Source organism: Eublepharis macularius, chromosome 4 (assembly GCF_028583425.1).
Source record: "Eublepharis macularius isolate TG4126 chromosome 4, MPM_Emac_v1.0, whole genome shotgun sequence".
Taxonomy (NCBI): domain Eukaryota; kingdom Metazoa; phylum Chordata; class Lepidosauria; order Squamata; family Eublepharidae; genus Eublepharis; species Eublepharis macularius.
In genome coordinates this window covers 171,339,019-171,365,763 of record NC_072793.1, presented here as the reverse complement: position 1 = coordinate 171,365,763, position 26,745 = coordinate 171,339,019, and the positions used below count along the sequence as shown (strand labels likewise).

The window sequence follows — 26,745 nt, the reverse complement described above, 5'->3', positions numbered from 1 at the left end:
TGACAAAAACTGAAAATATATTTGAGGTCTTTGCTTCTGCTAAGCCACTTGACTTCTGCATGTTACAATACATCTCCATATTCTACATCTTTCTGTGAAAGAAAATTTTGAAACTGACGAGTAAGGCCATGATGCCTGATACAACAATATGCATAAAACACTTTCCCACTGAAAAATCTTATTACACAAGGCTTGCTGATGGATGATGTAGTGAAATTACTTGAGAAGTATATCATTTAATTTCAGGATGGATAGCTATGTTAGTCTGTCTGTAGCAGTAGAAAAAAGCAAGAGTCCAGTAGCACCTATAAGACTAACAAAATTTGTGGTAGGGTATGAGCTTTCGTGAGCCACAGTTCATATCTGAAGAAGTGAGCATGAAAGTTCACAAATTTTCTTATAGGTACTTGTCTTTTTTTAAAAAAAAATTCTTTTATTGATAAGGGTACAGAATAAGAGGGGATGGGGAAAGGAGCTTCATGTTACATATCATATACATTGCACCATTCAATCAAATATATTTCTTATTAGATCTTTATATTCCATGGAACAGCTTACTATTTGCAAATTTTTCCATTAATTTTAGATATTGTCCATAAAGGTCCTCATCTTAACTAAAAACTAGATTTCTTCAGACTTCTTTTGTATCCAGCTATAAAAAGGGTCCCAAATATCATCGTGTATCATCCTGTCGTTGTCTTTCAATAAACTTGAGAGTTTATCTATTTCAGCTGTGTCGAGTATTCTTTCAATCAAGTTTTCTTGTGTCAGGGTATCTGTCATTTTCCAAAGTCTCGCATAAAAAATCCTAGCTGTTGTGATTATGTTCAAAATCAGATATTTTTGGTTTCTGTTCGCTTGAACCACTATGTGATTTATTTTTTATTTTTATTTATTTATATTTCAATTTATATACCACCCATCCCCAGGGGCTCTGGGCGGTGAACAGTTAAAATCGATAAAAACAAGAACTAAATATACAAACAATAAAACAAATTAACAAAGTGCAGTGGTGGGGAGAAGCCTCCCCCACCCCAAAGGTGGGAGGCCGACATGGCACTGCCCCCTTCAATCACCAAACACCTGGCGGAACAGCTCTGTCTTACAGGCCCGGCGGAACAATAATATATCCCGCTGGGCCCGGATTTCCATTGACAGAGCGTTCCACCAGGCTGGAGCCAGGACTAAAAAGGCCCTGGCCCTGGTTGAAGCGAGGCGGGCTTTCTTAGGGCCGGGGACCACAAGTAAATATTTATTCGCTGATCGAAGCGATCTCCGAGGAACGATTTAATAGAAAAAGTTCTGGTTTCAATGGTATAGGAGCCTTGAGTATCTGCTGAATCATTTTATGTATCATCTTCCAGAACTCCACCGCCTTTTTACATGTCCTCCACATATGGAAGTACGTACCCACCATAGTTTCACATTTCCAATATTTGTTTGACATATTTAAAGACATTTTAGCTAACCTAATATAAAACAGATATTTTCTTTCAAAGAGGCAGATTTTGTCATCTTTAAGTTTCCCTTCCACATTTGCAACCATTGCTCTAGATCAATCGTGTGTCCCATATTCTCTGCCCATTGTATCATAGTATAGGTACTAGTCTTATAGGTACTACTGGACTCTTGCTTTCTTCTACACTTAATTTCAGTATCTCTTCATTGATTCATGCAACCACACCAGTTTTACTTCTCACCACATTTCTTGCACCATCAGTTGTGATGCTTTTTCATTTATCCCAACTCAGACCAAGATTTTCTACTGATTCACACACCGCCAAGAATATGTTTTCTGCAGTTGTAGTGCCTTTTGAACTCTGCAGTGCACATAACTCTTCTGTCATTCTGAAGTTGGAATCTACCCCCCTAATAAATATTAGTAGTTGAACAGTGTCTATAATGTCATTGCTCTCATCTAGTGTCAAAGAAAAAAATCAAACCTTTTTGCCTTGACAATCAGTGACATATGATGCTCCTCTCCTAGTTCTTCAACATGCCCGGTGATTGTAGATGCAGATAAACTGACACAACTAACACAAGATACCTTATCAGAGCACATTTCCTGCATTACTTTAACCATGCACTTTTTAACAAAGTCACCATTAGTGAATAGCCTACGAGCAATACATTTAGCAACATGATTGATGGCCCTGACAGTAAACAGGTTCTCCTCAACATGCTTTCTAATACTATTTTGCTGCAAAAACATTTGTTTTAAGGAAAATTTATCTTGTCCATTTGCACCTCTCCTTAATATATTGAGTAGCTCTCGTGACAGGATTCAAAGTGCCTTTTAACATTGTTAAAATGTTAAAAATTAAATGTTAAATAATGACAAAGTTTCAAGATATATCAGGCAAACTCCCTTATCCTTGTTTAAAACAAGGAAGTACTCAGAAGTCCATTTGTCATAAAGACATGTGTTCATATGCAATTTTTCATTTCTTTGAAACAGCACTGCCTTTTGAAGACATCTTCTTACACAGTTTTTAGCAGAGCAGCAGTTGCAGAGTTTCAATATTATCCTTAAATAAATGAAAATACGAGAAGTATAGTTTTAGGGGTCTAACTCTTCCCTTTCCCATCAAATCCACCCCAATCTAGCTGCTATTAGCAGGGGATTTTCATTTCAGCCATGGCAAAGGAGAGAAGAGACCTCTGCCTCTACAGTTCTCAGGAGTATTGGGCCATAGGCACAGACAAGGGAAAAAATTTAAAAATGGATTATGAATCTGACCTACCGGATGGCAGAGTTGTTATCCTGAGTACATCGAATACAGTGAGATTGATTTCTTAAACACTCTGCATTGAGGTTTAAATCTACACATGCTAATACTTTGGAGGATCCCCCCAAATATACACATCACTGCCTGCCAGCCAAGCCTCAATCATGAGAAGCAAAATGTCAGCCAAGGGGAGGGGAATTTTGTGTGTGTGTGTGCAAAACTACCAGCCATTTTACTGTTTTTTTCCTGGAAGGGTGAAGGTGGGCGGGCATTGCGGCCTGTTCCATGCCAAATCCTGGCTGGGTAATGGGGGCGGGCTTTGCCTCTTGCTCCGCTCCTGATTACTTACAGGTGAAGGGGCACGGGCATTGCCACCTGCTCCTCTGCTGAACATGACTAGGTGAAGATGGGGGGCGAACATTGTCACCTGCTCCACTCCTGATCTCAGCCAAGTGAAGGGGGAATGGGCAATTACTATTCCTTCAGCTACACGAATGAACTGTAAGGACTAAAGGCGGACCTATATATTTCCTGACCGGCTGCTAAATCCTACAGAGATTATGAAAACTATGTAAGAAAACATATTCACTTCATGGATACGCAACAGTCAGACCCCTGTCCCAGTATTTGCGCTGGAAGCTATGGTTGACTGCGGCAGGTGTAACTCATCAGCAGATAAAGTGAGGCATCTCAAAATGGGAAGCCAGCTTCAAGATGAGACTGGGACTTGCAGTGCACAAAATGAAGGGAATTGGACCATCCTCGCACAGATTAACTCCACCACATCCTCTGCTATTTGCTATGGAAGCAAAGGCTTACTCATGAGAAACAGCACAGGCAGGGTGGGTGGAAAATATCTCCTCGGTGAAAAAATGGGGTTTATCCACTTCCCTGACCTATTAGAGAATGTGTGGAGTAGTGGTTAGAATGTTAGACTAAGAGAACAGAGATCCACGTTGAATCCCCACTCTGCCACGGAAAGGTGCTGTCTTTGGCCCAGTCACAGGCAGACCTACCTCACAGGGTTGTTGTGAGGATAAAAGGGAAGGGGAGAACAACAGAAGCCACATTGTGTCCCCATTTAGAGCGGGAAAAGAAAGCAACACAGCCACAGACATAGAAAATACCCTTTACAAAATAAAAAGGGTTTAACAACCATCCCGAGCTACCAGAGCCATCCCAACTGGCCCAAGGCAGAGAAGGATTTGGGATCACATTAGGGAAAGAAACTAGTTTTAAAGAAACCAAATAAGACCCCTTTTAAGGGCCCAACAAATCTAACTTTTTTGTATGTAGGTTCTCAGACCAGAACCTGTGTGAGTTAAAGGAGTGGCATGGAAGCTGAATAGTAAGCCTTTGAGCTGTCTGTTGACTGAAGACCCATGAAGTTTCAAGTGAATTGGACCAATGTAGGGCTGCGCCGTCGGGTGCTGAGATTGGCAAGGGGGCTGAGACACATGAAGGCTCAGGGATGGTGAGCCTGACTGCGGACCCAGGGATTGCAGACCCACTGTACTACAGAGGGTGACACCACCATCCGGCACCCAACGGCAGGCAGCCCCCCTGGTCACCCACACAAAGACAGTGAGCCAGGAGAAGATAGAGGTCAGAGATGGGGCCGCTATCCCCACACAGTGGCTGCAGGGTTGTAGGAGAGGCGGCAGTAGAGATGTTGGCCCCGCCACCTGATTTGTTGCTCTCCATTCCCTCCCCCTCCGGTCCTCCCCCCCCTGCCCTTCTCAGCCAGTGCTGTGGAGCATATTTGTGCCCTCACCCCTTCAAGTTGGGCTGCAGAGTCCAGACTGTTCGTCCTCCAGACTCTGGACATTGGAGAGTCCCCGGGAGGAGCAGTTGAGGAGGAGGCATCACCAAGGGCAGGCTCTGTGTCTTCAGATGGGAGTGGGATGGCAGCCATGGAAGATGAGAGAAGGATGAACACAGAGGCTACGGCTGGTGCAGTCCCTGTGTAAGGCCTGCTATCCACAGTAACGCCATCTTGTTCAGTGATGCTTTCTCACTCTGTAGTTTCTAGCGTTGTTTACTTGCAGGTTCACAGAGGAACAGCTGCGTTCCCAGACCGGCCTTATCTAACCAGACTAGCCAGCAACCTTGGAAGTTTCCCGTGCCTTCCCAGGGCTCTTCTTTAGCTGGGCAACAGGGGGAGGGAAATGAAAGAGGTCTTGATATATTGCTAAATGTATCTAACATGTCATTCTCAACAAAGCTTCACTGTCAGCCAGAAGCTTTCATGCCTTTGGATTAATTATGGACACCTGTACTTTGAATATAATCTCTCAATAAAGAACCTTTGAACCAAGAGACCTTGGATTTCTTGCAGCAAGGGGTGGGAGATGAAATCAGAGTAACTTGAATTCCATAAACTGACACCCTAGCTGGGTCTGGGATCTGGAGTTGCCGCTGGGCCTCTGGGCAAGGATCCTGCACCCAATGCAGAGCATTCCCCTTATTCTCTTTCCCATACAGGTGGCCATCAAGAAGGAGCAGTTGGAGACCTGGCACAAGTAGAGAGATGCCATGTCCTGGGGTTAACAGTGCATGGAGGCACTGGAGCAGCCAATGGGGGCAGCCAATGGGCCTCTGAAGCAGCTGGTGGCTGTCCTTGGAGACAGGGCTGGCTGGTGGGTGCATGTCAGGCGGTGCTTGTGGGCCTGTTAGTTTGCAATTTACAGCCTTGTGCAGGTCCTCACCCATGTGACACCCCCCCGTTCCACCAGTGGCAGATGAGGCTGCTTTAAGTGCCCCTAGGCCAGCCCCCGCAGCCTGGCCATGGTTCTGGAGGACCCCCCCTGCCAATGACCACTGGGCATCCACTGCCAGCCACATGTCTCTTTTGCTCTCCCTGGAGGTTGACCCCATGGCTTTGCATAGGGTTTACTTCTGGGGGGATTAACTCAGTGTTGCTCCCATTGAGCAGCATGCTGGAGCCCCATTCCCCCTGTTTTGTGTAGCTGCCTCCATTCTGTGTGCTGCGTGTTCCCACTTCTCCCCCTCCCCTCTGCTCACTTGTCCATGGGGTCAGATCCCCATGGCTGTCACCTGCCATGGTGGTTTGGCTCTCTCCTGTCCATCACAGCTGGGCCATCACACACTAGTGACATCTTCTGAGCAGGGCATCATGGTTGCTGGGAACACAGTGCAGCTGCAGCCACATACACACACCCTGTGTACCTCAGGACTGAACTGCCCGTCATTTTCTCTCCCACGTAATCTGTCCCATACACACAATGTTTAAAATGTAATGAGAATAGAACTGTAGTTTTAATCTCTCAAAAAAATTAAGACTGTTTTTCTTTAATTATGAATCATGGGTATTTCACTCTTTTATTGCAGTACTTTGTGATATTCCAATCCAAACTGGTTTGATGCAACATTATTCTATTTTCTGAGCAATTCTATGGTTTCTCCTTGTATGAATTGTTTGATTGGAAGTAAGCGCACCGTACGACTGAAGCTTTTTCGATCCTCTTGTTACATTAATATAGTTTCTCATCTGTATGAATTCTTTGATGCAAAGTAAGTTGTACATTAAAACTGAAGCTTTCCCCACAAACCAGGCATTGGTATGGTTTCTCCCCTGTGTGAATTCTTTGATGGTACATTAGGGTATCTCGCCGCCGAAAGCTCTTTCCACACTCCATGCATTTATATGGTTTCTCCCCTGTATGAATACTTTGATGAGAAGTAAGGTGTCCACTCTGACTGAAGCTTTTCCCGCAATCCAGGCATTTATATGGTTTCTCCCCTGTGTGAATTCTTTGATGGGAAGAAAGGGTTGCACTGTGACTGAATCTTTTCCCACACTCCAGGCATTTGTATGGTTTCTCCCCTGTGTGAATTCTTTGATGAACAGCAAGGTATCCACTGTCACTGAAGCGCTTTCCACACGCCGGGCATTTATAAGGTTTCTCCCCTGTGTGAATTCTTTGATGGGAAGTAAGGTTTCCACTCTGACTGAAGGTCTTCCCACACTGCAGGCATTTATACGGTTTGTCCCCTGTGTGAATTCGTTGATGGATAGCGAGTTGTGCACTGTGGCTGAATCTTTTTCTACACTCTGGGCATTGATATGGTTTCTCCTCAGTGTGAATTCGTTGATGGGAAGTAAGTTTTGCACTTTGACTGAAGCTTTTTCCACAAACAAGGCATTCATATAATTTCTCCTCTATTTGAATTTTTTGATGGGCAAAAAGACCTCCACAATGAATTAAGCTTTTCCCACACTCCAGACTTTTGTATAGTTTCTCCCCTGAGTGAACTGCTTGATGGTACGTTAGGGTATCTCTCCGCCGAAAACTCTTTCCACACTCCAAGCATTTATATGGTTTCTCCCCTGTGTGAATTCTTTGATGGACAGTAAGTTTCCCTTTCTGACTGAAGCTTTTCCCACATTCTAGGCATTCATATGGTTTCTCCCCTGTATGAATTCTTTGATGGACAGTAAGTTTCCCTTTCTGCCTGAAGCTTTTCCCACACTCCAGGCATTCATATGGTTTCTCCCCTGTGTGGATTCTTCGATGGATGGTAAGGCTTTTACTCTCAGTGAAGCCTTTTCCACACTCAAGGCATTTATATGGTTTCTCCCCTGTGTGAATTCTTTCATGGTACGATAGGGTATCTCTCCGCCGAAAGCTCTTTCCACACTCCATGCATATATATGGTTTCTCCCCTGTGTGAATTCTTTGATGGAATGTAAGGCTTCCACTCTGACTGAAGCTTTTTCCACACTCCACACATTTATATGGTTTCTCCCCTGTGTGAATTCTTTGATGGGAAGAAAGGTTTGCTCTGTGACTGAAACTTTTTCCACACTCTAGACATATGTATGGTTTCTCCCCTGTGTGAATTAGTTGATGGGAAGAGAGGCTTGTACTCTGACTGAAACACTTTCCGCACTCTAGACATTCATATGGTTTCTCTCCTGTGTGAATTCTTTTATGCACAGTAAGTTTACCACTGTCACTGAAGCTTTTCCCACACTCCAGACATGTGTATGGTTTCTCCCCTGTGTGACTTCTTTGATGGGAACTAAGTCTTCCACTCTGACTGAAGCTTTTTCCACACTCCAAGCATTCATATGGCTTCTCCCCTGTGTGAATTCTCAGATGGACAGCAAGGTTACCACTCTTACAGAAGCTTTTCCCACATTCTAGGCATTTATATGGTTTCTTCCCAGTGTCAATTCTTTGACTGACAATAAGGTTATCACTCTTATTGAAACTTTTCCCACATTCCAGGCTTTTAATTATTTTTTTGCTGTTATAGATGTTCCCTTCAATGTTAATATTTGAATTTTCAAGAAACCCTTCCCTGCTTGCAGTGTGTTCATTCCAATTGTCTCTTTTGTATTTGTTTTGCAGTAGAGTCTCACCGCCTTGGAAATCTCCAGAATTCTTCCTCTCTTTAGGTAGGTGTTTTCTTTCTTCCTTCCTCCATGCATCACAATATTCAACGTCTTCTTTTCTATTTGAATATGCATCCTCTTTTTTCGTCACTCCATGCCCTGATATTTCATTTGCTGTCTCCCACATGACTCCTCCTGAAAGAAAGAGAAACCTGGTATGATGAAATGTTACTTCTCTTTAACTATCTGTGAATAGTTTTCTACTTTGCAATGGTTGTGTTTGCACTCTGTGAATGCTCAGGGGTTAAGCTTAAACAGCCTGTAGCCAGTTTCTCCCCCTTGCTTTCTCAAGTCCTTCAAAATCCAAGCTAAGTTAGTAGAGTTCATATGGTAACAAACATAGCCCAAGAGAAAGAATATATCACGGAACCCTTCCATCCCAAAGTGTCCCAGTGGTTTTAATTTTCTCTTTTCCTTTCTGGGTGAATGTACAGTATGGTGGGGGTATTGGCGAGGTGGACTTGGGGGGAAGAGAAAAGCAACTTTTAAGAGAGAGCGAGAGCAATGCATATGGCAGAGTGGTGGCTAGCCAGATGAAGAAGTAATCTGACATGAACAATAAACCTTGAAAATATTGTTTCTGCCTATTTCTTTAGAGCTAGGAAGACAGGCTGTTTTTTACACTATGCTCAGATGTCCTGGAAGGGGTATGGAGGATGGGAAGGTGATCAAACTGACTGCCACTGCTCCACCACTGGCTCCTTAGGCAATGGCCAAGGGCTACATGGGGGATGGTCTGCCCCTTGGTTGGCTGACTCTTCTACTGACTGTCTGGTTGCCAGCTGACTGCGATTCAAATTCTAGGCAATGGGGGCAGCAGACAGCAAACCCTATTGTGGTCTGTTATGGCCAGGATCAACAGAGGAAATCCCTCATTCCCCATAGTAAAAACAAAGACCTGCAGGGTCATTATGAACCAAATTAGCTGCTGTATAAAAGTAAAGGTAATCACCCTGAGTAATCACCAAGTCATTACTGACCCATGGGGGGACGCCGCATGACGACGTTTCCTTGGTAGACTTTTTGTTATGGGGTGGTTTGCCATTGCCTTCCCCAGTTATTTACACTTCACTCCCAGGAAACTGGGGACTCATTTTACCGACCTCAGAAGGATGGAAGGCTGAGTCAACCTTGAACTGGGTATCTGAACCCAGCTTCCGCCAGGAAGCAGTACTGGGCAGCCAGGAAGCAGTACTGGGCAGCAGTACTGCAGTTTACCACTCTGTGCCACGGGGCTCTTAAGCTGCTGTATAGAAGGCAAGAATTCATGGCTTGGGGTCTGCACACATTTTGCCATGTCCGGTCCTGAGACAGTCTAGGTGGTCAATATATAGCTTGTGGCAATTAGATGGAGAACAGCCTTTCACCGAGACAGTGATTGTTAGAGAGACAACAGAGAGATCGCAGTTTTGACTAATTGCTTACTGAATTGTTCGTGATATCTCTGGATTTCCTTCCTTGGGATTTAAGGGAAGGAGATGCCACTGACTTTTAGAAGGGGGCAGCTGTTCGGGGGGGGAGTGGCTTCCATGGGGGGCCAGGCTTTGAGATGGCAGTCAGAAGCAACCATGAAAAGAGGTACCAGCACAGGACCAGGTGAGACATGACTGGCCAGATGAAGAAACTGACTGGTCTGATTTTAAACTGAACAACAAACCTAAGACCAGTAAGTGATGTTTGCTTCCCTCTTTAAACATTACAAAGCTAAGCACTCAGTAAACCTCTAAGAGGTATATGGAGGCAGCTCTGAGAAACAACAAAAAGGGAGTGAGTGGGATAAAGGCAGGAAAGAAGTGAACTCCTTGCTGAGGTCTAACGCCTTGAGACCCATGCTGGCAGCATCAATCCCTCATTCCTAATGGCAACAAAGGGCCTGCAGGATCACTTCCCACTATAACTGGGACCTGGAACGACCTTTCCTCCTCTCCTAAGAAGGGGCCTCCTGCAATTTGGGAGCAGAATCCACATTGTCTCTTTTTAAGCAATTAAATATGGGAAGAAAGCAGGGATGTGGGGGGGGGGGGGAATAATAAAGGGCAGAGCATTTATTCAAAAAGAGAGGGCGACCTTGAAAGATTTGAGTTAAAAAGCAGCTGTCAATCTTGCATGGCCTCTGAAGGGAGAAGTGCTCCTGCCTTCCACAAAGGTTAGTAGTTCACCGGGAGTTGGTTCTACATCTCAGTCGGCTCTAGGTGAGCCTGGCTGCCCCTCCCACGGGATCCACAATTGCTCTGTCCCCACCACCACTGGGGATCTGCTGTGTATCTCCCCTCCTGCTAGACCTTTTTGGGCATTTTGTACGGTATTAAATCAGCTTCCTGTGTGGCGGCTCATGATGACAACATGCAATCAGCTACTAATCAAAGGGGACAATTCTGTTTCGGGTTTAAAAATACACTGCATTGTGGAGAGAGGGGTAAATCAATGGGATGTGGTCATCGCTGAGTATAAGCTCTATAGGCAGGACAGGAAGGGACATGCTGAGGGAAGGGTTGCGTTAGATATCAAAGAGGGCATAGAATGGGCTTTCTCTGTGGTGGCCCCTATCCTGTGCAATGACCTGCCTGAGGAAGTCAAAAGAGCCCCCACTCTCCTGGCTTTTCGTAAGTGATGCGAAACTGAACTATTCAAAAAGGCTTTTTACTCAAATGGGAGAGCTGTATTGTAGGGATGGGGTCTCATATGCTTCACTAATGAGTTAGGGACCGTAGACTTCATCACTATATTGCCGTACACATTATCTGCTGCTTTAAATATGTACTCCTATGTACCACCAGTGCTCCATGTTGTCTAACGTTAGCCCTAGAATTATGTTCTGCTTCAGTATTTTTTCTACTCTGTATTGGATTCTTGCTAATACTATGTCTTTTAAACTTGTATCTATTTACCCTATGGCCAGGGCTCATTTAGAGGGGGAACGCACAGGAACACAGTTCCGGTAGTTCCCCAAAGAGGTCACATGTCAGGTGGCCCTGCCCACCTGACTCTCAGCTATTTTGGGCCCATTTTGGCCTTGATTAGGGCTGAAAAAGCCTGGATTGGGCCTCACATGGGTGGTAGATCACTCTCCTGCTCAGCAGTGGCTCAATCCTGACCATTTTCAGCCCCTTTTTGCCATTTTGGGCCCAATTTCAGCTCTAAATGGCCAGGATTGGGTCCAAAACAGCCAGGATAGGTGATGTCAGGGGGTGTGGCATATGCAAATCAGTTATGCTAATAACACATTTCCGGCAATGACAAGGGGTGTTGCATATGCTAATGGTTATGCTAATGAGTTCTTCCAGCTCTTTTTCTACGAAATGACCCCTGCCTATGGCATTTTTTATGGAAATGTCCTGGATACTGTATTGAAATGTACTTGATACTGATTGTACTAATCTCATACTGTGTAATCTGCCTTGAGTCTCGGTGAGAAAGGCAGACTATAAATGACATAAAATAAATCTAATAGGTTAGAAAACTTTAGAGGAACTAATTTCTCAACAGGAGCAATATTGAGCCCTTGGGGTTACATAAAAGTGGGAGGTGTACTATCATGCTAAAATGAGGGAACTAATCAGAAGTTAAAAGGGAAGTTAAGATGGAGAATTAAGAGGATCAAATCCCTCCAGGATGTCTGAAAATGATTTCAAACTACACTAACTGAGGCATAGCTGATATGCCAGCAAAAGAAAATTTGAGGAGCAGCTAGCCAAAGACATTAAGACAAACAATAAGCATTTCTTCAAATATATCAGGAGCCGGAACCAGCCAGGGAGGCAGGCGAGTCTTTGGATGACAGAGGTATAAAAAGAGTGCTAAAGGAAGACGGACAGAGGGCAGAGAAACTGAATACATTCTTTGTGTCTGTTTTTGCTGTGGAAAATGTGAGGCACATCCCCACACTGGAGCCACCGTTTTTGAGAAGGGTGTCTGAAGAACTGAAGTGATGAGAGATAAAGTTGAAGGACTACGAGGCAAACTAGAAACTAACAAGTCTGCTTGTCCAGGTGGGATATACCTCTTAAACAGTTCAAATGTGAAATTGCTTTTTAAAAAAAAGACTTTTAGCAACACAAAACTGTTTATTATTTATTAAAAGACACAAAATACCTAGATAACAGGCTCACTCTTTTTAAAGGAAATGTGAAATTGCTTGATTTACTGACAAGTGCGTGTAACTCGCCACTAAAATTGACCTCTGAGACGGATGATGGGGAACTAGCAAATGTCACCCCAGTTTTTAAAAAGGAGTCCAGAAGGGATCCATAAAACTACAGGCCAGTTAGCCCAACATCTGTTCCAGGTAAATTAGAAGAAACTGTTAATAAAGAGAAAATATTTAAGCATATTGAGGAAGAAAATCTCTTGAGGGACAGACAACATGTCTTCTGCAAAGGGAAGTCCTGCCCCGCTAACCTTTTAGCATTTTTTAAGCAGGTTAAAAAAGTAAGTGGATAAAGTTGATCTGGTAGATATAGTATATTGAACTTCCAAAAGGCATTTGACAAGGTGCCTCACCAAAGACTTCCAAATACTCTCAGCAGTCATGGGATTAGAGGACGGGTCCCCTTATGGACTAAAAGTTGATTAAATACCACCCTTCTGGACAACTTAACACCTACTCAGAGCAGTTTATGAAGTGTGTTGTTATTATCCTCAGGACAATCGCCCTGTGCGGTGGGTGGGGCTGAGAGAGCTCTGAGAGAGCTGTGACTGACCCAAGGTCACCCAGCTGGCTTCAAGTGGAGGAGTAAGGAATCAAATCCAGCTCCTGGTTAAAGTCCTGCTGCTCTTAACCACCAGGATTACTAGGGGTGTGTGGGATGAACAGTGCAGTAGTCAAGTTTGCTCATGACACTAAATCTTTCAGGGTGGTGAAAACCAAGGTGGACTGTGGAGAGCCACAGGGGGTCTCTCTCTAAACAACTTGGCAGATCAGAATCAACATGCAGAAGTGTAAGATGATGCATGTTGGAACAGAAACCCCTCATTTTAAGTATGTGCCAACAGGGTGTGAACTAGTTGAGATGGAGAAGAAAAGAAACCTTGGGGTTGTAGAGGAAAGCCCAATAGAAATGATGAACCAGTGTGCAGCAGCAGGCAAAACTCCACATTAGGAATTATTAGGAAAGGGAATGAAAATAAAATGGCCAATACTGTAATGAAGACATGAAACCGGCTGGAGGGGCAGGAAGAACACACAAAGCTGCCTCATACTGGATCAGACGACTGGTCCATCTAGGTCGGTATTGTCTACTCAGACAGGTAGCAGCTCTCCAGGGTCTCAGGCAGAGGTCTGTCACATCACCTGATTCTCTGAAGTGGGGATGCTGGAGATTGAACCTGGGACCTTCTGCATGCCAAGCAGGTGTTCTACCAATTGAGCCATGACCCTCCCTAATAAAGCTGGAATTTGCAATGCTATGTGGAGTTCTAGTCTCTGTATCTCAACAAGGACGTGGCAGAGCTGGAAAAAACACAAAAGAGGGCAACCAAGGTGATTATCTGTCGCTTTAAATATGTGCTCCTATTTGCTACCTGTGCTTCATGTTGCCTAATGTCAGTCCTAGAACTGATGATGTTTTGTTTCAGTATTTCTTCAACTCTGTATGGGATTCTCGCTAATGCTATTTCTTTGTAAACTTGTACTTATTTACCCCATAACATTGTTTATGGAAATGTCCTTGACACTGTATAGAAATGTCCTTGATACTGATTGTACTCATCTCACACTATGTAATCCACCTTGAGTCTCAGTGAGAAAGGTGGACTATAAATTACATAAATAAATAAGGGGATTGGATCATCTTTCCTATGAAAGTCTAGGACTTTTCCTTTTGAAAAATGGACTAAGGGAGGACGTGTTAACAGATTTATAAATTGATACATAGGGTACAGAGAGTGGATAGCACAAGCTTTTTCACCCTCTCCTGCAATACTACAACTTGGGGCACTCTGTCAAGGGCAGACAAATGAAAAGGCTTCTTAATGAGTAATGAAACTATGTAATTCATGCCCCTAGGGCACAGTCATTACCATGAGCAAAGATGACTTTAAAAGGGAGTTAAACAGATTCACGGAGGAGAGGTCCATCGGCGGCTACTAGCCACAGTGACTGAAGGGAGACTCCCTGTTCAGAGGTAGCAAATCTCTAAATACCAGAGCATGGATGTAGCACAGGGGGAAGGCCTTGGCCTCTAGCCCTGTTGTTGGCCCTCCAGAGTAACTGACTGGCCACTGTGTGAGATAGGATGCTGCATGAGGTGGACCACTGCCGTGATCTAGCAGGGCTCTTATGTTGTTATGACCTGTTGTTACAACACAATTTTGGGATACATATCCTCTCTCTTTCTCTTTTTCCATGCCCCCTAAGGACTTTGGGGGGGGGGGGCAAATAAACATTGGAAGAAAGCAGGTACGGGGAATAAAAAAGGCTCAAGCTTATATTCAAAAAAGAGAAGCCACCCTCGGAAATGTCAGTTCACTCGCCATTCTCAAGTTGCCCCACCAGCGGCAGAAAGAATGGCAGCTGTCAGTCTTCCCTTGCAAATCACTCCTGGCTCCCCTAAGAGCCAGGTGTTCACCTGGAGTCTGGGCTGCATCCAAGCTGGCTCTAGCCCAACTGGCTGCTCCTCCAACATCAACAGCGATCACTCTATCCCTCCCCCTTTCTCTCTGCCCACCCTGTGTGAAAACTGTGTTGGCACATTGTTTGGGGAATTAAACTAGCTTCCTCACTGGTTGTTCCACAGAACATTAAACCAGCTGTTAAAGAAAATAGATGGAAATATGGAAGTGTTGAAGAATTTTCAACACTGCCGTCTGTTAGGGGGAGGAGATAAAATGTGTCCACATGAGCATTGTCTGGAATTGCTTTGGGCCCTGTCTCTCCAGTAAAGCACACGCTTTGCTTTGCAGGCAAATGTCCCAGAATCGAGGTCTGGCATCTCTAGGTGAAGGGATCTCTGGAGAATCAGGGCTGGGAAAAGCCTCTCAGAGGACACAATACCTGGCTAGATCCATGAAAAAGTGTTTAACTTGAGAGGTGGAAGTTCCTTATTAAAACATGCTCCAGATCTACAGACACTATTTCCGCATACACAATTCATCCAGGCTCTTCTGAGGAGACGCAAGTGCTAGGCTAAAGAAGACCACGGAGATCCACCTGCCCTTAGAAGGAAGCACAGGCAACACAGAATCCCACAATTTGAAACAGCTACCTGCCAATCCCTCTTTTTCATCAGAGATCAGGAGAAACGGCTCTTCCTCTTCCTCCAGCCAGGATATGAGGTCAGGTTTGGAAATCTGAGGCCCTTTTAATCAGAAAAAAACAACACACAATTATAACTCTTGGCAAAGAGAGCCTGGAACCCCTCCCACATCTGAGGAAGAATCATAGAGGGTGGCAGCGATCAGCCACGGGGCCCTGGGCAGGCAGACTGACCACCTCCTTCCTCATCAAGAACTTCCTGACAGTCACACAGCAAGAAGGAGACAGCCCAGAAGAAAGGGATCCTCACCCAGAGAGGCCACATGGCCAAAATTCTCCAGCATGACTTCCTTGTACAAAGTTCTCTGGGCTGGGCGCAGCAGGGCCCACTCCCCCTGGGAGAAATACACAGCCACCTCTTCAAAGGACACCCTGCCCTGGAAGGAGAAGGAGAAGGAAGAGTTTCTTTACACCACAGGAAAGCAGTTCCAAAGGGAGGAAAACCAAAAACAAGGGCAGAAAATGAATACTGGAAGACCAGAACGATGAGGAAGGGAGAACAGCCCCATGGGGACATTTGGCTCCCAGCCCTTCCTGGGGGCATCTTGAAGCCAGAGGGGACGTACCCAGTCACAGGGGGCTACCAGTTGTTTGGAGAAGAGGTCGGAAATGTCCATTCTGTAGAGGAGCAGATTATTTTCTGTGGGGAAATTCATGGCACAGTGTTGCTTCATAGCCCCACTTGGGCTTCTCTGCACACCCCATCCCAAATGGGGGGGGGGTGTCACGATTTTCCTGCCTCCCATTGGGCAACCTCAGCATATTTCAGGGCCAGAGCCAAGGGCAAGAAGCTCAGCCCTTTGAGCCCTTCAATAAACAGAATAGGAGGCATTCCTGCCCCTGCCAATCTCCCCTTACCTGAGCTGGCTGCATGGCTGCTTTTTTCTGTTCACCATATAGAGGAGATGACAGAGAAGGCATCAAGGGTCTTTTCTCTGCTGCCTGCGAGGGCGAGAACCAAAGAGTGTGGAAAGCCTTTTTCGATATTCACATGATTTCTGCGCCAATCTCTGGGGAGAACCCCTCTTGAGATTTCCCACGGGTTATTTAAAATTCTGGATTCCTGGGCAATTAGTCCATGACCTGTCTCCAGGCACACCACTCCTTCCTTCCCTCTGAGGGAAGCCAAGACCCTCCAGCCCACCCACACATTTAGGAGCCTAGGCAGCATAGCCATGGGGTGGCAGAGCCCTGAGGTGATGTGATGGACTGTCTGACTGGTGGCTCCAAGTGGGAGATTCCAGTGAGGAATGAAGAGCTCCCTGCACAGAGAAAACTAGCACTGCAGGGGAAAAGTTTCAGATTTGTCTACCTCTTTTAACAGAGGGAAACATCCCAAAATGTGTTCCTCTACCTGCAGTCTGAAGTGAGCCGCCTTCAGACCATCTGCAGGAAGAAATTAAAGCAGCTGATAAAGTGATCTAATGTGGTCTCTCTCCTCAGGTCTCTGCCTCCTGATTTGCCTGTATGTATTAACCAGGCCAGAGACTCCAATTTAAACACCTTTCTGTCCAGCACTGCTGACCCTGCTAAGATCCTGCAACTCTGGTTGATAATCTATAGAAGCTGAGAACCCCTCTTCACACAGGCCCAGTGGGGTACCCGCCTTTCTCACTGAGAGTGGAGGCAGGAGACATAATTTAGCAATGCAATAAAAATAGTAAAATAGATATAATAAACAATGTAAGAAGATGGAACAGTAAAGTTAGAAAACAATCAAGACTGTACGAGACATGACACATAAGAAATGCAATACTGGATTAATGAATTAGAATGCCGAGCAGTAAAACCAAGACATGCAAACAGTCAATAGCCTTTTCCCTTTGTGGAAATGCCCCCCTGGGGGAAAAATACATGTAGTCCGTTATGGGGAAAAACCCCTCCTGAACAAGTCGGAAACAACTTTTAAATTCAAAAGCAGACCAAAACTGAAGAGGAGACAGACCAAGATTTCCAAAGAGAAGAGGGAGAAAGGGAAGGGAGGCCTCCTTTATCTCGCTCCAAAGGACAGGGCCAGATGTGGAAGGAGCCACGTGGGGAAGAAAGACTTACTGGGGCCAGGCTGAAAAGAACCGAAGGAGGCAGAAGGGGTTGGGGGGAGCATCTATTGCCCTTCCTGCTGCCCCCCGCCCTGCCCCATCGCCCCCTCCCCGGTCCAAAAGAGCTAGCAGCTCCCTTTCCTATCCTTGCCTCCTGTGGGTCGCGATTCCCCGCAATTCTGGTGTGGGGGGGTGTCCATTGGCGGACTGACTCTCTTGCCCCCGCTTCCCGCTCCTCTCTCTCTGCTTTGGGTCTTGCATTGCAGCCCCCCACCCCACTATCTCTTCCCCCCTCGAAGCCGCCTTTGAGCTGACCTGAACCCTCCGAGTCCTCCGAGCGGAAGCCAGAAAACCTCAGGGGCGGCTGTTGTGCTGTCGGGAGGGGCAGGAAAGGCCTTTCCCAGAGCCCCCTCCCCGTGCGCCTTTCTAGGACTGCGGCCTCTCTCTCGCTTTAACCCCTGGACAAAAGCGCCAGGAAGGGGAGAAGCCAAGAGAGCCTCCGAGGGAGGCTCAGCCTTTTCCAAATCCATTTTGCTTTGGCGCCGCGTTTTCTGAGGGAAGCTTAGTGTAGACTGCAGGCATTTAGTACGACATGTTCCCACCCACTGCTTTTGCCACACTCCTTTTTTTGCTTTCTCCCATGGGTTTTCCAAAGCCTATTTCACCCGAAGGGGGGACAGGTCAGCGCCCCCTACCCTCAGAGGATGCGGTAGAAGAAAATAATCAGTGGAAGCACTTCAGAACCTAAACATCCAAGCATATAATATTGGGCTCAGGGAATCCTTTCACAAGAACAGTACAGAGGCCATGTGCACAGCAAAGAACAATATGGCATAAAACGTATCGGAAGTGCTTTTTTCCTTAAAAGAGAGGTGCCAGTATTTGAGATGTTTGCCACCTTGGGGGCCTAAGTCCTCCAGTCAAAACTGGTGCCAGTACTGCATACTGGTGCATAGCATCAGGGAACCCCCACCACCCACACATAGGTGTATGGAGCGTATTATAACTGGCCTGTAAAATATCATAGCCGGATGCTTCCCACAACAACTGTGTTTGAGCAAATAGCATGGGGATCTGGCATGTTTTTCATCTCAAACCAGTGAGAGAAGTTCCAAGCTTTTGTTAAACAAGTGAGGAGCCACAAGTCTCAAAATCTACTGTGATTCTTTTTTCGTTAACATGTGGCGTTGTGGTCATTTTATGGCAGCCGTGATTTCTCAAGCCCTAAACAGGCTTTTCATGCCTTTAGAAATTCATGCACTCTGGCAGCTTTATTTCAGCCAGCCCATGAACTTGTATTCTGGGAGCCAAATGTCAATTCCAGACCTGGGGGGCCATGATGCTCATGCTTGTGGGGCTCCAACCTTGGTGACTTTGCTCCAGTGGATATTGTTGCCCTAGATACGGGCCGTTGTTTTGAGAACACTGAGAATATTTGTTATTACAAGGAGAATGAACTGGAATAGGAGAGCAGAGAATCTAACATTATGCCTTGAAAGAGTCTCCTTTAATTGATACCAGCAGTACTGCAGCTTACCACTCTGTGGCCAAGCTCTGCTCACAACCTGAGTTCGATCCCGGCGGAAGCAGAGTTCAGGGCAGCTGGCTCAAGGTTTACTCAGCCTTCCATCCTTCTGAGGTCAGTAAAATGAGTACCCATTTGTACTGGGGGTAAAGGGTAGATGACTGGGGAAGGCAATGGCAAACCACCCCGTAAAAAGTCTGCCAAGAAACCATTGGGATGCAACGTCCCCCATGGGTCAGTAATGACTCGGTGCTTGCAACGGGGGCTACCTCTACCTTTACCTAATAAAATTATACTAGTGAAGTACTTTGAAAACTCAAAAACATTATATTAAATGCCTTTATACTATTATTATTCTCTGTACTCAGTCCCAATTTCCATCATTCTCATACATGAAGTCTTTCTTACAAAATAAATATACGAACACACATTTCCAGTCTGTTACTACTCTCAATTAGTTATACAAACAACAGCACCTTGGAGAGTTGTGTGTTTGTGTTGCTTCACATATCCCTAAATGTTTATTTATTGTAGCCTTTTTCATGCTCAATGGTGCTATACAATGTACAGTCTTCATCTTGGGAGCGATGTGAAGTAACAATACAAACACAACCCTCCCAGGAGACCACTGCAGAATAGGGAAGCCAGCTCTGAAATCATTTCCGGTCAAGTCCCACCCCATCCCCCAAACAATTTTTGTACACAATACCAAAATATTAAAGTCTCCATGATTGCTTTCAATAAATTCCTGGTGATGCCACGGAGAGTCCTGGCCAGTCCGGGAGCGGCGATGATCCTAGGACAGAAAATTGTACTTTAAGAACAGGTCCTGTTTGATGTAGGATTCTATCCTGCTTCAGGTGGAACATACACTGGAGCACACAAGAAAAGAACGCTTTACTTTAAATGGTACTACTCATTTGGCCTACGGGCCTTGAGCAATGCTGCACCAAAAGATGAGGATAACAAGCAAGGAAAATCAAGACCACCTAATGACAAACCACTTCAACGCAATCTTATATAAACATTCATATGATTAATACAATATAAGTTAATTGTCAGTATTTGTACAATTCATACAGTGTAATTATTCAATACCCATTCATTGCTAAATGCAATTTCAATGCATTCATACAGTCTTCATAGCAGGACCTCTAAAGTGCTGAGCGCTTATGGGAGGCTTTCTTTGCTTTCTGTCTCCTGGGTGCGTTTAGCAGGTGAGATCCTCTCCAAGGGTTAAAGTGAGAGAGTCTAGTGTCCTAGGGAGGCACGTAGGGGCGGTGTGGGGAGAGCTTGCGAAGCCATTTCTTGCTTCCCGTCCCGCTTTGCATGAGCCGCGTCTTTTCTCCGGTTGCATCTGGAAGGGGGTCTGGTGAGTTGAAAGGGGCTTCAGAGGGGAGAAGGCGGGACGTATAGGGTGGGAGAGGCTGCAAAGCAAGCCCCAAAACAGGAAGAAAGAGGGGAAGAGAGTTGCCTCTCCGGTCCTCCCGCATCGGTTTTGTGCAAAACCAAAGAAATCTCCAAAGAACAGGCGTGGGACAAAAGACCCACAGGAGGCACAAATAAGCAAGGCAAGTGCTTGCCCTCTGGTGCCACGGAGGGAGGCGATGGGTCAAGGCTGGGGGGCAGCAGGAGGGGCAGAAGATGGAGGGTAGAGGAGGCCCCCCACGGCTTCAGCCCCCTCTGCCTCTCCAGCAGGGCTTTCCTTCCCCCCCTCCCCGCTCCTTCCACATCAGGCCCCCAAAACACCAATGATGGGGAGCGTGTTAGTGGAGCCCCCCCTCCCATTTCTGTTTCAAGATCCTGATCTGACTCCTGTAAATTCTGGGTTGCTCTTTTACTCTGCTGTGTGTGGGAAGGGCCTGGTTCATACATGCGAAAGAAGAAGGCAGAGACTGGAGTTGGTGGAGTTGGCTGGCTCACTTTATTTGCTGTCTTATTTAACCCCCCCCCTTTCCCTAAAGGTGAACCTAAGGTAGCTTCACTTCAGATTGCAGGTGGAGGAGCACATTAAGGAATGTTTTCCCCTGCTCAAACCTCCCTGCCACAGAAAAGCAGCACAACACGTCGAGACAGAGGGCAGACACTTTCTCCTTGCAGTGCTAGCTTTCTATGTGCAAGCAGTTGTTCATTTATACAAAGAAACGTTTGCATATAGAACATTCTCAGCTGGAATCTCCCACCTGCTGCTCTGTTGCCAGAACATTCTCTTAGTTGTGTGGAGCAGGCCAAAGAGTCTTGGCTTTCCTCGTAAGGGAGCAAGGAGTGGTGTGGCTGGAGACAAGGGACAAGACCTCATATCCCGGGAATGGATTTGCAGGGATTGGGAGGAGACGTGGAAGGGAGCAGACAAATGAATAAGGAAGGTGGGAATTCCTCTCATAAAGAATGGTTGAGTAGGGAGAAAGATGTGGGGCCAAACACTCCTCAAATGCAGTTCCTTGAATGTTGCCCTGAAGCCAGTCCAGAGAGAGGTTCACTCCAGGGACTGGCACAGAAAATGTGTATCAAAAAAGGTTCCCCACCCTCTTTCTTTCTCACCCTCCCAGGCAGAAGTGAAAAGACTCCCTTGATGCCTTCTCTGCCATCTTCTCTGTGCGGTGAAAAGACCCAGCAGCTCAGGTATGGAGGTGGGAAATCGCTGGACAGAGATGCCAGGGGCTGCAGGGATGCTTCCTTCTCTGTTGTAAGGCTCAGAGGATCGGTCTTCTTGCCCTTGGTTCTGGTGCTGCAACATGTTGAGGCTGCCCACTGGGAGGCAGGGAAATGGTGTGAAGGCTTAGTTACACATGGAGGTGGCTGTGAGGGATAAACAAGATACTTTATTCCAGATAAAACAGTCATTTTACTTAAACAGAAATAGTTTCCTTAGAAGTATATATTTGTGTAACGGTTTCTTAGTCAGTCAAAAGTGTAATGGTTTCATTAAGGCTTTTAGCTTCCAGTCTGCAAGACAGGTACAGGTTCTCTTTGTATGTTTCTTCTTTTTTTAAGCCAAAATTTATTGGAAAAGAAAAAGACAATAACAGTACGTAAAAAGTGATAAACAGAATATATAACAGCACATTTAAGATAGAATCATAGAGTTGGAAGGGGCCATACAGACCATCTAGTCCAACCCCCTGCCCAGTGCAGGATCAGCCTAAAGCATCTCTGACAAGTATTCATCCAGCATAGACAAGTATTCATCCAGCATAGAAAATATTGCTCCTCTCCATTTCCATACTTACTTTATACACAGCATTTTAGATTCAACATTATACTCAATATTTGGAAAATAATAGAATTAGAGGGAATAATGTATGAATTATAGGGTATAAGCACTGTTGGAGGTCTGACGGGGGAGGGAAAGGGTGGGTTGGGGATAAATCTGTACTCAGTAGGAGAAAGAAATAGTGAAATGTATATTTTTTCTTTTATGTTTGTTCTCAACCTATTCAATAAATTGTTTAAAAAAACATTATACTCAATCCATTATACTAATCCACAACAACCATTATACTCAATATTTTATATTCAGCATTTTAAAATATTTTCTAATTAGTCTGCTTCCAAAAAAACCTATTTTTAGTTTTTCTTAATTACCTGCTAAAAGGTAAGGTAAAGGTGCAGGCACCGAGTCATTACTGACCCATGGGGGGGTCGCATGAATTGAAACAAAATTCTTTACTCATTGACATTTTAGTTGTCTGACTATCTGATCCGATGCAGTGATTGATGAAGAAATTGTATGTAGAAACTTCAAAGAGTTCTGAAGCTGGACCCACATAGTATATTAATCAAGAACTGGGTTCTGTCCACTCCTAGTTATTTAAAAACTTCAAATACAACTGTTTCTTGAAGTGCATCTTTGTTTCTTAGTAAGCTCCCAAATGAGATTACAACACCACCCATCTAGTTTTACTCCAGAATTTGAGTGGCTCTATTTAACCATTCTTTCCCCCTTGCTTCTTAAAGATTGTGGCTACAATATGAACTCATATTTTATCATTTTTGTTGTTCTCTCCATCTTTTCTACCATGTCCAACTTCAGGAAATTTTTAAGAATTAGTTTTAGGCCATGAGAATTGCATCCAATTTCAATATTAGGCGGAAATGGATGTAGTGAGGGGTGTAGAAAATGAAACAAGCTGGAAATACACCCAGAAACTGCTGCAGCTTCTGAAATGGTGACTCAAATTCAGGAACCCAGATGCCTCCTACCAAAATTTCTGTGTTTCATTTCGTTTTGGTTCTTACCTCACCGTAGCCGCAACGGGCAGGCGTTGCACCTGCATGGCAGCTTCTTGTTTTCCTTAATGGCATTCACCAGTTGATCCCAAGGATAGAGAACCCTTATGTTACTAATTAACTCTGTTGGTGGGAAGGGGGAATGTGTGCAATTTGCACAAGTGCATCTCCCCCCCCCCATTACTACCAGGGCAATGGAGGCGACTTGTGACGACTTGTGCCAATCAAATTGTCACAAGGAGAGACCCCCTCCCTGCCTATCAGCTTTGGAAACATTTGGAAGGGTGAATGTGCAGACATCAGTCATAGACTGCAATTCTAAAGATCCAGAGGAGTTAGCCATTTTAGTCTGTAGTCTCAAAATAGTAAAAAGTCCAGTAGCACCTTTAAGACTAACTTTATTGTAGCATAAGCTTTCAGGAACCACAGCTCTCTTTGTCAGTTGCATCTGACAAATTCTAAAGACACTTCCCTGGGAGTAAGTACTATGGAATAACATGGGACTTAGATCTAATTGCTAAGAAAAAGGGTGGCTGGAGGAACCAAACATTTTGGGGCTGATCTTCTGACTTACCATTTGGATCGAAGAAGCATTTGTGCAGCAGTAAGTGTCCCAGTGAAATGCTATTCTCCCTTTAATCACCACAGATTGGTTGATACCGTCTAGGCTATCACAGGATCAAATTCACAAGCAAGAGTTTTTAAAGTGCTTCCAGACACCAAACCTTCGTGTGTTCTTTAAAGTAGTTAGTTTGGTCCAATCCCTCATTTTTAGGTGTATTTTTCTTTACCAATTTCATGCAAAAGTTTCTTCTTCTTTCAGCAGGAGGTGTGTGGGAGTCAGCAAACAAAACAAAAGAGCATACGGTCACAGAAAAAGAAGATACATCTCCAGATATGAAAGATAATACTGAATATTATAATGAACCTAGGTAGGATGAGTGAAAAGACCCACCAAAGAATATTTCCCATTTTTTACAAGATGATGTCTCCATGAAGTTCACTAATACAAAAAATATACAAATGAGACAATAGGAATGACTATAAGGGAAGAACCTTTCCTGAAAAACAAGACATAAATATTAATTGTTCATCAATACAATGAAGAAAAGGCTTAATTGCCTGGAGAGACGAAAAGCCTTTGAGCAGACATACAACCTCACTTCCCATGAAATAATTCATTCAGAGAAAAAATATAAATGCCTGGAGTGTGGCAAAAGTTTCAGTCACAGTGGAAGCCTTACTTACCACCAAAGAATCCACACAGGAGAGAAACCATATAAATGCCCAACGTGTGGGAAAAGCTTCAGTCATAGTGGAAGCCTTACTTCCCATGAAAGAATTCACACAGGGGAGAAACCACATAAATGCCTGGAGTGTGGGAAAAGCTTCAGTCAGAGTGGAAGCCTTACTGTCCATCAAAGGATTCACACAGGGGAGAAACCATATAAATGCCTGGAGTGTAAAAAAAGCTTCAGTCGGAGTACACAACTTCTTTCCCATCAAAGAATTCACACAGTGGAGAAACCATATAAATGCCTGGAGTGTGGAAAGAGCTTCATTCAGAGTATACAACTTACTTGCCATCAAACAATTCACACAGGGGAGAAACTGTACAAATGTCTGGAGTGTGGAAGAAGTTTCAGTCATAGTAGAAAACTTAATGTCCATCAAAGAATTCACACTGGGGAGAAACCATATAAATGCCTAGAGTGTGGAAAGAGCTTTCGTCGGATTGATATTCTTACTTCTCATCAAAGAATTCACACAGGGGATAAAAGGTATAAATGCCAAGAATGTGGAAAAAGCTTCAGTCATAGTGGAATCCTTACTGACCATCAGAGAATTCATACAGGAGAGAAACCTTATAAATGTCTAGAATGTGGAAAAAGCTTCAGACACAGAGGAAGCCTTACTTCCCATCAAAGAATTCACAAAGGGGAGAAAAGATATAAGTGTTTGGAGTGTGGGCGATGTTTCAGTCAAAGTACACACCTTACTTCCCATCAAAGAATTCACACAGGGGAGAAACCATATACATGCCTGGAATGTGGAAAAACCTTCAGTCAGAGTGGAAGCCTTACTTCCCATCAGAGAACTCATGTATAAACAAAACCATAAAAATTGTTGGAATGCAGTAAAATATTACAACAAAGCAAACTAGATTTTAAAAAGGAAGCAATGAAATAAAATGTGAAAATGCATAAAATAAATCATTTAGTAAAACAGCTTAAAATGTTTTAGAGATTAAAAATTCACCTTCCTGTTACAAAAATGGCACATAAGCATTTATGTTTTACATATTCCATACATGGGAAACGTTTATGTTAGAGAAAGAATAACAAAGTGTGCAATCCCTGCGGTCTGCTGAGGTGGAGGTAGCCAGTTGTTGGTGCAATAGCAGCACCACTGGTCCATCTCCAGCAACTGTGCCGTCATACCAAGAAAATATCACAGTGGCTTGATGACACAGCTGTGATGGACATGGAGAACCAAACAACCACAATGTGGCTGCCATGGGGGCTGAGCCCCATAAACACACAAGCAGAGGGGGAGAGGTAGGTTCTCACACCACAAGGCTAAGTCCATGACATACAGCCCAACTCCTTAAAACACAGGCCCCCCCCAAAGGGGAGAAAGAGACGCACTCCCCCACACTGCTGCACCATAGTCTAAGCAACCCCACCCAGAAGTAAGTTCAATGCAAAGCATCATGGATGTGGCCATAAATTGTTGGATTTGACCAAAAAGATCATAGAAGATTTCTCTGCACACAGAAACAGAGCTAGCCTGGCCTTTCTCTACGGGGTTTAGAGACCCCATACAGAACAGACTTGGGGAGGGGCAGGAAACAGGTAACACCTTTGGCAGATCAGAAGCTGTTTAACCCATTTCAGTACTTATCACGTGTTGAGGTTGAGGTGCTGAAGCATCTGAGAATGGCAAGACTGTTTAACTTCACTGGAGTGATGATATCATTCAAAGATGGACTGTATTGGTTGAAGATCAACAGATATTCATAAGTAGGAGGAACTTGTAAATTAGTATGTTTCAGGAGCATTTGTTATGAACTAATTTTTTAATATAGTTTAAGAAGACATTTCAAGAACAGATAATCTTGTATGATGTTTGAAGTTATACGATAGCCAAGAATGCGTGCCCTAAATTAAGTGGGAGAGTCAACCATTGTTAGGAAATGATTTTAAAAACCTCTAACTATGGGACATTGAATTGACTGGGGCTTTCTTCCTGGAAGGGGGCCCTCGCATGAGACTTTTTGGTATGGTACTCTTACAGACACGTGTTTGTTCTTCTTTATCTATATGACAGTAATAGTTGGGATAATTTGTTGTTGACTTAGTGTTGAAAATGTAATAGATGTGCTTTGTTGTGGCAAAAATTAGTCCGCTTTCTGTTTAGCAGGTTGAAAAGGCTGGTTTATTAAACTACAATTTCAGGAGAATTTACAAGTATGCAAGCATGGCTGGTAAGTTCTAATCAGTTATAGATACGGCTGGTAAGTTCTAATCAGTTACAGATATCTTTCT

General features: G+C 44.5%; 2 protein-coding genes across 3 annotated transcripts in view; one reads left to right on the top strand and one right to left on the bottom strand.

Annotated features, from left to right (window-relative positions):
* The window catches only part of LOC129328758 (zinc finger protein 271-like), a 40,352-nt gene extending 14,552 nt beyond the window's left edge, over positions 1 to 25,800 (top strand). Inside the window, exon 6 of the mRNA XM_054978037.1 lies at positions 24,407 to 25,800. Within this exon, the coding sequence (XP_054834012.1) occupies positions 24,407 to 25,306 (900 nt within the window). The 3' untranslated portion in view covers positions 25,307 to 25,800. The remainder of the gene's footprint in view (positions 1 to 24,406) is intronic.
* Positions 6,064 to 17,845, bottom strand: LOC129328677 (zinc finger protein 420-like). 2 transcript variants are annotated; one of them, XM_054977902.1, is made up of 6 exons: positions 17,758 to 17,845; positions 16,262 to 16,345; positions 15,970 to 16,043; positions 15,654 to 15,780; positions 15,354 to 15,446; positions 6,064 to 8,286 (listed from the first exon to the last, which is right to left on the bottom strand). In XM_054977902.1, the coding sequence occupies exons 3-6, from the start codon at positions 16,018 to 16,020 to the stop codon at positions 6,224 to 6,226; spliced, it is 2,334 nt and encodes a 777-aa protein (XP_054833877.1). In that variant the 5' UTR covers positions 16,021 to 16,043; positions 16,262 to 16,345; positions 17,758 to 17,845; the 3' UTR covers positions 6,064 to 6,223. The 2 variants fall into 2 exon arrangements, with proteins under 2 accessions (XP_054833877.1, XP_054833875.1); XM_054977900.1 differs by lacking the exon at positions 15,970 to 16,043.
* Positions 25,801 to 26,745: the final 945 nt, after the last annotated feature.

Bases quoted from the DNA above. Each gene is read 5' to 3' on its own strand.
- LOC129328677 (XM_054977900.1), bottom strand. From the start codon at position 16,324: ATGCCTTCTCTGTCATCTCCTCTATATGGTGAACAGAAAAAAGCAGCC. The intron at 15,781-16,261 runs GTAAGGGGAGAT...TTCTCCTTCCAG, and splicing joins CAGCCATGCAGCCAGCTCAG to GGCAGGGTGTCCTTTGAAGA. The intron at 8,287-15,353 runs GTAGCTGTTTCA...TCTTTCTTTCAG, and splicing joins TGAAAAAGAGGGATTGGCAG to GAGGAGTCATGTGGGAGACA.